Source organism: Chelonoidis abingdonii, chromosome 3 (genome assembly GCF_003597395.2).
Source record: "Chelonoidis abingdonii isolate Lonesome George chromosome 3, CheloAbing_2.0, whole genome shotgun sequence".
NCBI lineage: Eukaryota > Metazoa > Chordata > Testudines > Testudinidae > Chelonoidis > Chelonoidis abingdonii.
The window spans coordinates 46,954,710-46,968,774 of record NC_133771.1 but is presented as its reverse complement, the minus strand read 5'-3'; the positions used below and the strand labels follow the sequence as shown (position 1 = coordinate 46,968,774).

Below are 14,065 nucleotides of genomic sequence, written 5' to 3'. Positions count from 1 at the left end.
AGACTGCTCATCGGCAAAGTGCAGGCCCTGGCACAATGTACCATTCCCATGACAAAATGCCAGTACTCATGGGGTACTACCAGTACTTCATACCCAACTTGGCTACCATTGTGGTGCCCTTGACAGACCTGGTAAAGAACACTAGATAAAGGACAATCCTGTGGTCGGTGCCTCCAAGGAGGCCTTCCAGGAGCTAAAAGAGTGGATGAGCCAAGAACCCTGAGTCAGAACCCGGTGGTGTGGCAGGGCTAAGGTTCTCCTACTCCATGGAAGGACTGTGACCACTACCTGGGGTTGCTGCCAGAGACTAACCATTGAGTGTAGCCGTCACCGTGGGCCTTAACCGCTAGATGGGAGATGCTGCCTCCCGCCTAGAAGGGGTAATACTGAAAACACAATGAGTGATGCTTTCCAGAAACAGCTGTCTCAATCCATCATGAGTTTTTTGTGGATTTTTAGGTTTGTGGATTAGCCCAGTGTATATTAGGAAGGCTCTGATGCAGGTGACAAGTCAGAAAGCAGCCAGAACCAACTGATTTCATTTGTTTAAATAGTGGGTGTTTCCTTTAACTGTTGGACAAAATTGGACTCTCCTCCCAGTAGGTGGAGCTACAAAACCTTATAACTCAAAGGCACAATTTCTTATTAAGAAGAGTTTGGACTGGATCAGGAGTCATAGAGGTTAGTACTGATCTTTAGAAATGTACAGGGAATTGACCAAACTGTTGGAGAATGGGTCTAATGGATTAAATATTAATAGAATTGTTGTGCTAACTTTCTGTATGGTGGGGTTGATGTGCATTAAAATAGTTCAGGTGCTGTAGCACAGGGAGAAAAGGGGAATCCAGACATCAGAAGTGTTAAGAGGAGAAAGTTAAAAAATAATGATTTCAGGGACCATCAAGATATGGCATTTCTGAGGGCAAAGTGAACACTGGGCATTTGTTGCTAACACCATTTCAGCTCCGTTGTTGCCATGGCATTAGCTACTATGGGTGAGCTAGCATAAACTAGGTGCTGCCAGAATTATTTCCACTAAATCAGGTAGACTTGCTCTGAGCAGAGTGAGATGACACAGTGCTAAAAATGCTGGTGATTGCCTACAGCTCTATCTACACTAGTGCTCACACTGTTGCTCCTGCCGGTGGAGCCTGAACTGGAGTTAGCCATGATAGAAACATAGGGCTAGAAGGGACCTCAAGAGGTCATCTAGTCCATCCTCCACCTTGCCGTGAGGCAAGATTAAGAATTCCTAGGCCATCCCTGACAGGTGTTTGTCTAACCTGTTCTTAAAAACCTCCAAGGCCAGGGATTCCTCACCTTCCTCTGTAACCTGTTCCAGTGCTTAAATATCCTTAGATATTAGGAAAAACTTTCTACATGTAATCTAAATTGCCTTTGCTGCAAATTAAATTGTTTACTTCTTCAGTGCTGTGACATTTTTCTGATAAGAGAGGCTAGCATGGATACAGTTTGGGAGCACAAGCTGAGAGAGGAGAAGAAGTGAGGGAGAGAGGCAGCAACAACAGGAATGTAAACTTGGAATGAAGAAAGTATTTTCACTGGACTCTCCTTGCTGCTGCACAAGCTGGCTGTAGGGGGGAAGGAGATAATCTAAAATGATCAAATAAAAAAGAACTGAACTCCTCCATAACAAATACCGTAACACCTTCCTGAGTACACAGGAGGCAGTTAGGGCTGGTGAAAAAGATCTTTTCATTGAATGCAGAAGGTAGGACAATATCATTTTGCTTTAGACTTTCTTTTCTGCAACTACAACAAAAGGCTACTAGAGAAAATGTATCTAAGGAGGGTCCCTTCTGAGTCTTTACTATCTGAGTTCCTTTATTTATAAAACAGGGAAGTCTAGCTTCATGAATAGCTGAAGGTTTGCCAAAGCATACAGAACACACCACAGCTTTCTAGGGGGAGTTTTTCTGTAAATGGACTCTGAATCTTAATTTATTCTGGTCATTCTCTGACATGTGGCAACATGCTAAAGCACACTATATTTATATAACACGCTGCAAGTATCACACTTCTTGAGGTGAAGGCAAAATTATTAGAGAAAATGCTGAAGGAACAGTGTTATATTTATAGTATTTTAATTTCCTCCTCATGAAGACACAGGGTCAGTTGGTACAAATTATTATCGTTCTCTTGACCTCACTGGCTGAGGATCGGTCCCACTATTCTGATTTTTGTTACATTTAAGAGTTTTACACTTCATAATTATTGACAGAAATGTGTTAACAATAGAAGTGATGACAGATATCATAATAGCTTAATGAGCACTAGAAATGACTAATTAATTCTATTACTATGCACTAGCATGCTGTTACATGCATGTTCTATTTTTAAATGACATTTACTGGGAGATAATGTGGTTCAGTGGTTGGACCCTGGATTAGGAATCAGGAGACTGTTGTTTTTTTTAGATAAATTTATGGAGGACAGGTCCCTGCTTCCACCTGCTAATCCAAGATGGTCAGGGATGCAGCCTCATGCTCTGGATATCCCTAGCCTCTGACTGCCAGAAGCAGGGACTGGGCAACAGAGGATGGATCATTCCCTGATTGCCTGTTCTGTTCATTCCCTCTGAAGCATCTGGCATTGACCACTGTTGGAAGATAGGATATGCGGTTAGACGGACCATTGGTCAGATCCATTATGATCATTCTTATCTGCCTATACCATTGATTTGCAGGGTGGTCTTGGGAAAGGCCCATACATACCTCAGTTCCCTTCTATGTAAAAGGATCATAATGATATTTGGTCTCATCTGTACAGTATTTTGAGTTTCTCAGTTATAAAGCACTCTACTAATTAGGAATGACATATTTTGGGCTTTAAAATTGTCACTGTGAGTTACATTTTAGTCATTTTAATGCAAGGGTTCTCAAACTTTTCAGTGTGCGCCATATTTTACCGGGGTGTATTGCACGTACACATATACACCCTTCCCATTTGTAATTGCATAACATTCCAGGTGTAAGGACAGCAATTGCTTGCATGAAAAAGTAATACTAGGAAGGTATTTCATGTGTATTTAGCATATCACATGGGTTAGCAGGTTTAAACAAGAAAAAGAGTTAACATCCTGTAACCAGAGACTGCAGTTTGAGAGCAGCTGTTTGAATGAATTACAGATAACTATCAGCATAGGTGGCAAATTCATAAAAAAGTGAGGCTTTCACATATCATGGATAACACTTCAGCTGTTTTTTTAAATGAAGGCAAGATTATCACAGGCCCTGAGCAGCAAAGCAACTCCCACTAACTGATTAATGACATAGTAACTTGTCCCTTGAGATTAGGAGCTAAAAGAAGATTGAAGGTCAAGGAAGTTCCACAATGGCATTTTCAGAGAAGCTTTTCTGATCATCAGGCCTTTAACGTTTATATTTATACTCTTTGGAATCACCTTTATTTCACCTCAACCTATAGGAAATCCTTTCTGCAGGTGGATTTTATAGTTTGCAAAAAGAACATATAGGTGTGCTCCCAGAGTCCAGCATTGAAACAGCTTCTAGTACCATTGCGCAACTTATTCAATTTGCTTTTTAGTCCAGTCTCCTGAGACAGATATTTCATGTTTCATTACTTAATCTGAACTTCAGAGTTTTAGTCTCTTCCTTTTGTTGACTTTAAAACAACAGCGTTGACATTCAGTTCATTGCACAAGTGTTTTGCATGATTAGGATCTTTTAGCAGAACTCCTCACAGCTGTTAGAGAATGAATAAAACTGAATCCAGTGCTCTCTGTGGAGCCCTTATCCACTTCTGATTTTGGATTGGACAAAAATCGTACAAGACTTGCTATGTTCCTGATATTGGCCCCAAATGGCAAAAATCACAAAAAGCAGTCAATCTCATGGCATTTCAGTCCATTTACATGAGTTTCTCTCCATGAGACAACAGGAGAGCAGCAATAGGGCATGGAAACCAGCTAGCTTCCCTTTGGGGTGGGTGGAGGGGACAACCAACACAGGAAAGAGAGAAGGGAATGCAAGAAAGAAGAAGAAAGGGTTCCCTAACCTGAGATGTTTTAGGCCTTTATTTCAGCATCTATGGTAATGCAACCCCTTCCCCACAGTATTACCAGGCGCATTAGCATTGAGCTACAAATCCCTCCATCAGTGAGTGCCTTTCTGAACCTTTTGCTCCAGCGTTGAGAGAGAAGAATTCCAGCATTCTGAGAAAAACTACTTCTCCTGTCTTGTTCTTGGTATATTGGTTTGTTTGTTTGTTTTATAGCCAGCATCCAGCATTATTATTTTTTTTTTATTTGTATAATTGTAGCAAGTAGGAACCCTAGTGCCAGGTGCTTGAGAAATTCAGCTATATTAAATACCGTGAGCAGGGAGACTTGAGAATGAAGTGCTGACTTCCTGAGTCACAGACACTGATCTCTCTCATGTTGATCCTTTGAAATCTTTTCCTTTATTTAATTTAACAGGAAGCCAGACACTTGGAAGCATGGCTGGGAAACCCAAACTGTACTATTTCAATGGAAGAGGCCGAATGGAAACAATACGGTGGTTGTTGGCAGCAGCTGGAATCGAGGTTTGTTTCTGTTTTATAAAAAAACCAAGTTGGCAATGCATAATTTGGTGGAAATGACTGTTCCATATTGCAAATGTGACCGACTGGAAGTCAGTAGTTCAAAACTCACTGCACATAGAATCATAGGACTGGAAGGGACCTCAAGAGATCATCTAGTCCAGTCTCCTGCACTCAGGGCAGGACTAAGTATTATCTAGACCATCCCTGACAAGTGTTTGTTTAACCTGCTCTTAAAATCTTCAGTGATAGAGATTCCACAACCTCCCTAGGCAATTTATTCCAGTGCTTAAACAACCTTACAGTTAGGAATATTTTTTTAATGTGCAACCTAAACCTCCCTTGCTGCAATTTAAGCCCATTGCTTCTTGTCCTATCCTCAGAGGTTAAGAAGAACAATTTTTCTCTCTCCTCTTGTAACAACCTTTTATGTACTTGAAAACTGTTATTCTGTCTCCTCTCAGTCTTCTGTTTTCCAGACTAAACAAACCCAATTTTTTTCAATCTTCCCTCATAGGTCATATTTTCTAGACCTTTAATCATTTTTGTTGCGCTTGTCTGGACTTTCTCCAATTTGTCCACATCTCTCTTGAAATGCAGTGCCCAGAACTGGACGTATACAAGTGACTATACAGCCGGCATGTAAACTTATGACTAGGTGTGTGATCACTTTAGTGGCTTTCCCTGGTGACAATGGACATACTTACAGTTAACGGAGCTGCTCCATTAGGTCAAATAATAGGGCCCAGATTCTATACTCACTGACGACCATTGTAGTCAGTGTTTTACATGTTCCCCGCTCTGTTCCCAGGCCACAGAGGATATAAGTCTTTCACAGTTTCACCTGTTAGCCTGGCTTTTTACCTCAAGCCATAAAGATGCGTGCTTCCAACTCTGAAAGTCCCCATTTCAGTGCCTGATATTGGCTAAGATGGAGACCATATGCCTATCATTGTGGGGCTGGGGTCACTATGCCCTATACAGTACTAATATTAGTGAGTATATTGTGAAACTAATTGCTTTCAACATTAACTCTGGAAGCCATGCCAGAGTGGTACATGGCTGCTCTAACGTTCCTGTTGGCAATCAGCCAGGAAGCCTCTGGGGATTCTTGCTGCTGCACAACCCTTTCTCTTCCCTTGCCACCCATGTGCTGTGGCAAAAAAAAAATCATAGAATAGTCCCACAGCTACTGTGTGTGCTTTCCCTCCTCCCTCATGCTTGGCTCTGCTTTCAGCTCACCACGGGGAAGTAGACACCTCAGTCCTTGCACTCATGACAGGCAAGAACATTGTGGCTGCCTCTTGCACAGAAGAACATTTGTTTTGCTCTCTGGTCACCTTGCACACCTTGGCAGGGCTAGCCACAATCTAACAAAGCTCCTGCACAAAAGGCATTTTAATTAAGCATAGTGAGGTAAAGGGAGAACATGACAGAAGCAGGATTTTATCTAAATACAGAATATTTTAAAGTCTTCAACTGCTTTTTACATGAAAAATTCCAAAAGCAAATATTCATTAATCATTATTTTCTCAAGTGATTCCTAACCTAACCTCTGCAGTAACAATGAGACCCTTTTCACTTTTTTTACCCATTTGTTTTCCAGTTTGAAGAACAATTCTTTGAAACAAGGGAAGGTCTTTTAAAGTTACAGCAGGGTGAGTTTTTTAATTAGTTTTTTATTAGAACTGTTTGTGGATCCTAATGTGGAATTCTTGAAAATGTAATTGTCTTTTAAAAAGAAAATCTGGACTGGTTCATGAACATGATGAATCATAATTGGACATTGCAGTAAGACCATTTTGTTTCACTCAAATATTGGACACCAACCTCCACTCTGTTATACCAGTTTTATAACCGTAACGTTATGCTATTGCTTGCTTGGTATAGTGATTCGATATGGTCAGATTAAAGATGATGTATAAAAAGTTATTATTTTGGAAAGTTCATATTGAGCATGATAAAAGTTTTCTTAGGGGGTCAAATCCTTCAGTCTTCCCCTATTGACCTCAGTGGGAACTTTACCTGAGTAAACTACACAATGCATGGTTTGTCCCTTTCTTTAAATCACCATTAAAGGTTTTATTTTGGGGACTTTATTGGACTTGCAACAATTCTAAGAAGTTTATTGTTATAATCCAAGCTATTAGTGTGTTTACTCTTTCCCACAAGAAATAGCATTCACATGCTGTCATAAGTAGATAGGTAAGGGTTAATTTTCTTTTACCTGTAAAGGGTGAACAAAAGGGGAACCAAACACCTGACCAGAGGACCAATCAGAGACCTGGATTTTTTTTAAAAGTCCTGGGAGGGAACTGGAAACTCGGGGGGGGGGGGTTTTTCCTCGGCTGTGAGTAAACAAGCTTTCTTCTAACTCCATCTCTCTCAAATATTCTACTATCAAGTGTGAGTACAAGGAACAAAGTAATCGTCTGTGATGTGGCTTTGATTTGTATTTACATGGGTGTTGATTTGCTGGACTGGTTTAATTGGGCTATCTTTTAAATCAGGCTGTTTATTCTTATTTTCTTATAACCATATCCCTGTATTGAGTTTCTTAATGCAGAGTGTAGTATATATAAGTTCTTTCTTTTTTATATAAAGTTTCTTTTAAAACTTGGGGAGTTTCTTTTCCTATTGAGGCAAAGGGGAGAGAAATTTCTGTGCCCGGAGCTCTGTTACATCTGTGACAGGCTAGGGGGGGAGGGAAAAGCCCATGCTCTGTGGGTTACTTTCCTATTGTCCCAGGGCGGAAAAAGTTACAGGGAAAGAAAGAGAGAGAGAATCAGCTCTGTTCCCTGGTGCTTAAGGCTTGTCTCCTGGAGAGACGGAGACAAGTTTCTTGGTATTGTGATGTAAAGAGATTGCATCAATTCCCCTCAGGTTGCTCAGAGGCGAACAACGGAGAGAGAGGGAGAAGGGAGGGGAGATAATTCCTTTGCCGGTAGACTCATACTTCTGAGTCTTGGGGGTCCTCCAGGGAAAGTTGGGGAGGCCAGAGAGGGGGTCCCCCAAGGAATTTGGGGGAACCTCAGGCTGATAGTAGCCTCAATACTATCTGGTGGCAGCGAAATAAGGTCCAAGCTGGGTATAAGCTTGGGGAGGTTCACAGTAAGCACCCAAATTTTGTACGCTAAGGTCCAGATTTGGGACAGACGTTTACCACACATGCTATCTCACTTCACAGTATAAGATAAAAGACCCTCAAATTAAAAAGAAAATAGCAAGTTAGAGGTTTTCTCAACTCCACTGCAATGATAATAGTTTTGAGGAAAAGACTGTAATTTATTTGAGTCATACTTCTCATCTTTCTTTTAAAAGATGGATCCCTGCTGTTTCAACAAGTGCCCATGGTAGAAATTGATGGGATGAAGATGGTGCAGACCAGAGCCATTCTCAACTACATAGCAGGGAAACACAGCCTCTATGGGAAGGACCTGAAGGAGCGAGCACTGTACTATAACAGCACTACCTTTTTCCTAATAGCAATAAAAAATAATTATTGTGTGTGCAGTATAAGGGGGAAAAAATCCTGACTACTGATAAATTATATGATGAGCCAGCACATTTCTGTTTACTTCCAATCGAGGTCAACAGTACTAAGGTCTGGAACAATGTTAAATAACTAGATTAGATTAGAGATATGCAAAAAAAAGTACATGTGAGTTCATCTTGATTAGCTCATCAGAGGTCATTGCAGATTTCAAAACTCAGCCAGTCAGATAACATATATACTGTAGCTGCAGAGGTCAGTATTTCTCTTAATATCACTCTCCATTTCCAGTTTACACAACTCCATTACTTGTCTCCCACAGGAGCAAGCAACAACAAGTTCTTGCAAGCTAAGAGCCAAGGGAATCCCTGCCCTTTGTCCCCATGAACTGCATATTTAGGGGAAGGATGCTTGTGCAGACAGAGAACTCTCTTTGTGTCCCCAAATTCCTCAGTTTAATTAGCAAGTGCAAATAAATTGTATTATTGTATGATGGTTTAGTGACTATAGATACAAATATCACTTATACCTAAAGTGATGTCTCAACTTAATTCTTAATGAGAAGCATTGTGTGTCACTAATATTAGGTCTTGCCCTCTCACTGATTTCACTTAGGTGCCTAAATAGAGATTTGGGTAATTTAGATAGCTGTGTTTAACTTTTAGAAGCTAAGTATAAAAATATTTGCCCATCTTTAGTACAGATGATTCCAACTATCTCTGAAAAAGGAGGTGATGTCATATATCTACTGGGCTGTTTTTTGCTTTTTTTTAAACCGCAAGTACAAATTGGTCAGTGGTAAATCTTCTGGCATTTAGCCTCCCAACCCTGGCGTTATTTTACTGAAGGAATCTATATGAATACTAGTTGTTCAAAACAATGTGAACACGCTTTGCCCTTCAGGATTGATATGTATGTGGAAGCAACAATGGATCTGAATGAAATGATTATGCATTATCCTATCCAACCACCGGAGACAAAAGCAAAGCATCTTGCCACAATCATTGAGAAGGCCACAACCAGGTACTTCCCTGTATATGAAAAGGTATGTGGCAGTAAGGCAATAATTTACAACCACTGGAGTATTGGTCACTTGATAATATATCCTGGATCTATGCTAGTAAATGCACATTCAGCCTGTATTGTAGGAGAACAGATATATCTGGAGTGCCCATGGGAGAGCTAGTTAAGGAAAGTATAAATTTATGAGCTTGTTTGATGGGATTTTCTTAGCCTCATAATGCAAAAGCTGCATAAGAGCCAGGATAATTTTTGTACTCCAAATTTCCAGTGACATCTTGTAGTAAGTCCCTTTAAGAGAGACTTTATGTTTGATGCCAAGGTAGCATCAGCATCTCTTCTGTGCTAGGGGTCTTCCTGAAGTATTCTTAGTACATGGTGCTGTCTGTACAATCTACGTGCTACATAAAGTACATTACAGTTCTGCTTGTAGCACACCCAGTGTGGGGAGCCAAGCGCTAGCTGGGCTTCAAGAACAGACCTGGAATTGGATAACTATGTAAAGCTTCCAACACCAAACTCACCCCTTACTGGGGAGAAAGGAGAGAAGGGTGCACAATGTGCAGGAATAGGTGAAGGGGCCCAATATATTCTATTGTTCACTGAACTGAGAAAGTTGTAGTGGCTTGGGATTCTCTAAGTTTCTTGTGAACCCCCTATAGCTATTTGGAATAACTATCATGTTGCACGGAGCGTCAGGAGGCTCCATCAGATGTGCCTTGTCTGCACCGCACCATTGATAGTGTTTGGAAACCTTGTGCAAACATTTTAAGATCAATTTTCAGTTGGCACCTGCACACACTTATGGCACACTATACAGTATTATTTATAATAACAACTATTAAAATAATGTGTCTTTTCACCTGGTCTATAAAACGTTTGTGGGTTTTTTAAAAAAGGGTTATGCTTTGTCTGCACTGGCAATAAAACTATTAGCTGGAATTGCTGAAAGTGACTTATTTATTTCAAATGGTTTCTGAGCCTGGTCACTCTTGCATTGAGGTGGAGGACCATGGAACAGGACTAGTAAATCCCCATGCCCAAACCATTTCAGCTGTGATCATAAAAGCTACAGGTTTAAAAAACCTCCTACTATCAAAGGGACCAAACCTTCCTGTCACACCCAAAGCTGTATTATTTTGAATAAGGCCTAAGGCAGGGGTAGGCAACCTTTGGCACATGTGCTGAAGGCGGCACGTGAGCTGATTTTCAGTGGCATTCACGTTGCCCGGGTCCTGGCCACCAGTCCGGGGGCTCTGCATTTTAATTTAATTTTAAATGAAGCTTCTTAAACATTTTAAAAACCTTGTTTACTTTACATACAACAATAGTTTAGTTATATATTATAGACTTATAGAAAGAGACCTTCTAAAAATGTTAAAATGTATTACTGGCACGCGAAACCTTAAATTAGAGTGAATAAATGAAGACTTGGCACACCGCTTCTGAAAGGTTGCCGACCCTTGGCCTAAGGCAATGGTGAAATTGAGTTTTCTAATTGTTCAAACAATGCTGTATTTTATATTGCTTCCTTTCAAGGGTAACTCGCAGACAGACCTAGATGTACTTTTGAAATGTCAGATTAGGTTTAGCTTTATGTATTTATCCAGAGCACAGAATGTCTCATTTATAGCCATAAATTCATTGTCTCCTCTAGGCTTTGAAAGACCATGGACAGGATTTTCTTGTTGGCAACCGATTCAGCAGGGCAGATGTACAGCTGCTTGAAACTATTCTAATGGCAGAAGAGTGCAAGCCTGATATGCTCTCCAAATTCCCTGTCTTACAGGTAAAAGAAATAATAGCTCTAACAGACAATGAAATGTATAGGGACAGATCCTCACTGAAGTCAATGGAGCTATGTTGCTTTACACTAGCTGACAATCTGCTCTTAAACATGTACAAGTGTTACAGATATTGCCTAAATTAAAAACTGTTATTGACCAAATCATGTTATGTGTTATAAGAATATGGGGTCTGATTAATCCTTGAATCCAATGAAGTTGGGATGAATTTGGCTTAATGATTTAAACAGCATTGAGATAAAAGATACAGAGCGCCTGATTCTGCCCTCAGTTTTACACCAGAATAGGTACATGAACATCCGTGGAGCTACTCTTGATTTAGATTAGTGTAAACAAAAGCAGAATACAGCCCAAGCAGTGCTTTGCCTTGCAATGAGAAATGAGCCTGAACTGAAAAAGCAGATCTGAACCTATGAGAGCTCTGGAAAAAATTGGATCTAGGTCCAAGCTGTGAAGTTTGGATTCATCTCTACCTTTCAAAGCTCTCATCTGAAAAGAAGAGCAACATTGGTTTTGAATCTGCTCAAACGTGAGAGAAAAATTAGATTTCCAATCAGGTCTGAACTTGGTGGATTGCAATATCGTAACTATCCCTCACCTGGTTCTCTTAGAATCAGAACAGATAGCTAGAAATATGGTAATTCTCTTTTGAAGGAACCAGACGGTATTCAGAGAGTTCCTTAAATGGGCCTGAGATACCTGCAGGGCTAGATCATCCCAAGGAGTGCCTACTGGCCTACAAATTACTGTGTGCTTTTTTGTATTCTCAGGCCTCCAGCACCAACATTGTGCTAACATGGTGGTGCTCAGGGACAGCTCAGATTAAAGGTTCCTAGTGTTTACACTGCATTTCCTTCCACAGCTTTCCTTTGCCAGCTCCAGCAGCTGCTTCCTTCTCTCTCTCATGCAAAGTTGCCATATTTGGGTTGAAAACACAGCAAGGGTGGGTCTAAATGCTAACAAAAATATTGATTGAATTAGATTTTAAAATGTATTAAGACATTTATATTAGGATTTGTAACGCTTCATTTTGTTAAAAAAAATAATCTAAGTTTTGAGCCTTACCTATCTGGGGCCACTGAAGCTGGTTGGGAAATGTTTGCAAAACGATAAGGAATTTCCTTCAAAAAAGAAAATATGTTCAGTGAGAAGTTTCTAAGCAAAATTGGTTTTGGTTAGGGAAAATCCCACTTATTTTTTTAAAAAGTGGTACTAGACAATGGTAGAGAAAAAGAGTTAGTGTTTGTTGGGGTAAGAGGGAGGAGAGAATCGTTTCTCCATCCTTTTTCCAGAGTGGGGAAAAAAGTTACAATAAGAAAGCAAAAGTGAGGTTTTCTCCACAATGTCAAAATGAAACTGTGATTGCTGTCCCCAGGGGGAACACACTGAGTCTGCTCAATGAGGGCAAACTGCAAAGAATGGGGCAGATGATCCCCCAAACTGGTGGTTTATTTGAATACTTTGATTCACCAAGCCAGCAAAAAAACCAGCCAGCTTCTACAATATCTTACTGGTGACCCAGAAGCCAAAACCCAGTTCTCTTAAAGCAACCCAGTCTTGGGCTCCAACCCAGACAACCAAGTCAAATATGATAAAGATTACTGAAAATCTTGTTCATCATAAAGTTCTACCAATCCCAAAGGAGTGGACACATTACCCATCAGGTCAATAACTATTCCAGATCTTACCCAAATACATGCTTACAGCCAATTCTTATTAACTAAGCTAAGATTTATTAGAAAAGAGAGGGACTATAGGTTAAAAGTTCATTATACATAGAGATATGAATAGAGTTTTTAGGTCAGTTTCATAGTAGAGATGGTGAGCTTTAGAGATGCAAATAGTTCTTCCAGAATTAGTTCTATAGGTTACAGTCAATATTAGGGTGATACAGACTGGAGCTGAAGACCTCAGTCTTGTGACTCAAATTTCGCGTGATGAAACTTAAGCAGAGCTCAGATACAGGATCAGGGTCCTAGAGTTCTTTTTATAGTTCTCTGGCAGCCTCTTGATAGCAGGCATTCCTTGGGTGAAGCCGTGTGGCACTGAAGTAAAACCTCCAATTTCCTGTGTATACACAGGTAACTTGTTGCCTTCATCAGCAAAAGGTAATTATCGATTAACCAGTTCATAGACAGTTTTCTACAAACTTCAATGAGAAATATAGACAATATTATGACATCCAAGTTCCATTACCTTGTTGACCTCTGAATCAATAGAATATAGTAACAGACAGGAACCATCTCTTTATATGGTTAGCATCTAACAAGATATAAGTAAACACATACAATTAGTATTACTTCTAATTCTCTAACAATACAGGTTTGCATTTCAAAGCTTTAGTCAATCTAACATGGAGTGGCCCTAATTACCATTCACATACTTTTCTAATATGTCTCTAAAGGCTGAATTTGGGTCATGTAGCCTGCTAGTTGCTTAACCCTTTCTGGTCAGTGTCACAGAATTTTAGATGATGATGAATTGTTTCCAGGACAATTGTAGTTGCTGTCACAAGCTAAATTTTCAGTGAATAAGTTCTTAAGAAAATTTCAACCAGCTCCGAGGCCATGATCCTACATTAAGTCTCAGGTGGATAGTGCCGTGCACCTGCATAGAGCCTCCCTGTAGTCAGTGGGGCTTTGTTGCACAGCTCACTTACAATTCATTGCAGGGTCATGCCAGAAGATGTCTTTTTAAAACATGATTAACATATGTCCAATCCAAGTATCTTTTGCTCTGTTATTTCTTTCTTTGCTGTTAAATGTTGTACTGTTTCTCATTTCAGGCTTTTAAAGCAAAGATAAGCAACATCCCCACAATTAAGAAATTCCTGCAGCCTGGCAGCCAGAGGAAACCACCGCTAGATGAAAAATTAATTCCAAAAGTGATGAGCATTTTCAACATTGGCAATGAATGATGGCTTAAGATCATGGCAGCTGTTTTACTGTAGATGTATATTAGCTATTAAAACTGAAAAGTGAAGTTAATTCAAAATGTGAAAATTATAGTTACAAAATCAGTTAACACAAGCTAGAAATTATGTATGCAGAAGTTTCCACAGTAAATCCAAATAATTGTGCTAGCACATGAAATGGTTCACTGAATTATAGTATGCACAGAGCAAAAGAGGTGACATTAAACCACTAGCTTTAAGAGAATAAAATGAAATAAAACATCTCATTAC

The 14,065-nt window shown here is 39.9% G+C and overlaps 1 protein-coding gene across 3 annotated transcripts in view; it reads left to right on the top strand.

The window, feature by feature from the left end:
- LOC116815557 (glutathione S-transferase-like) overlaps positions 1-14,065 on the top strand; it is a 22,256-nt gene extending 8,191 nt beyond the window's left edge. The window contains exons 1-7 of one of the 3 annotated variants that reach the window (XM_032764001.2): positions 72-681; positions 4,460-4,566; positions 6,170-6,221; positions 7,885-8,017; positions 8,960-9,101; positions 10,734-10,865; positions 13,667-14,065. In XM_032764001.2, coding sequence (XP_032619892.1) covers positions 4,480-4,566; positions 6,170-6,221; positions 7,885-8,017; positions 8,960-9,101; positions 10,734-10,865; positions 13,667-13,798 — 678 coding nt within the window. In that variant the 5' untranslated portion in view covers positions 72-681; positions 4,460-4,479 and the 3' untranslated portion in view covers positions 13,799-14,065. Of the gene's footprint in view, positions 1-71; positions 682-736; positions 1,733-4,459; positions 4,567-6,169; positions 6,222-7,884; positions 8,018-8,959; positions 9,102-10,733; positions 10,866-13,666 lie in introns of those variants that run through there. The other 2 variants (XM_032764003.2, XM_032764002.1) reach the window with 2 other exon arrangements.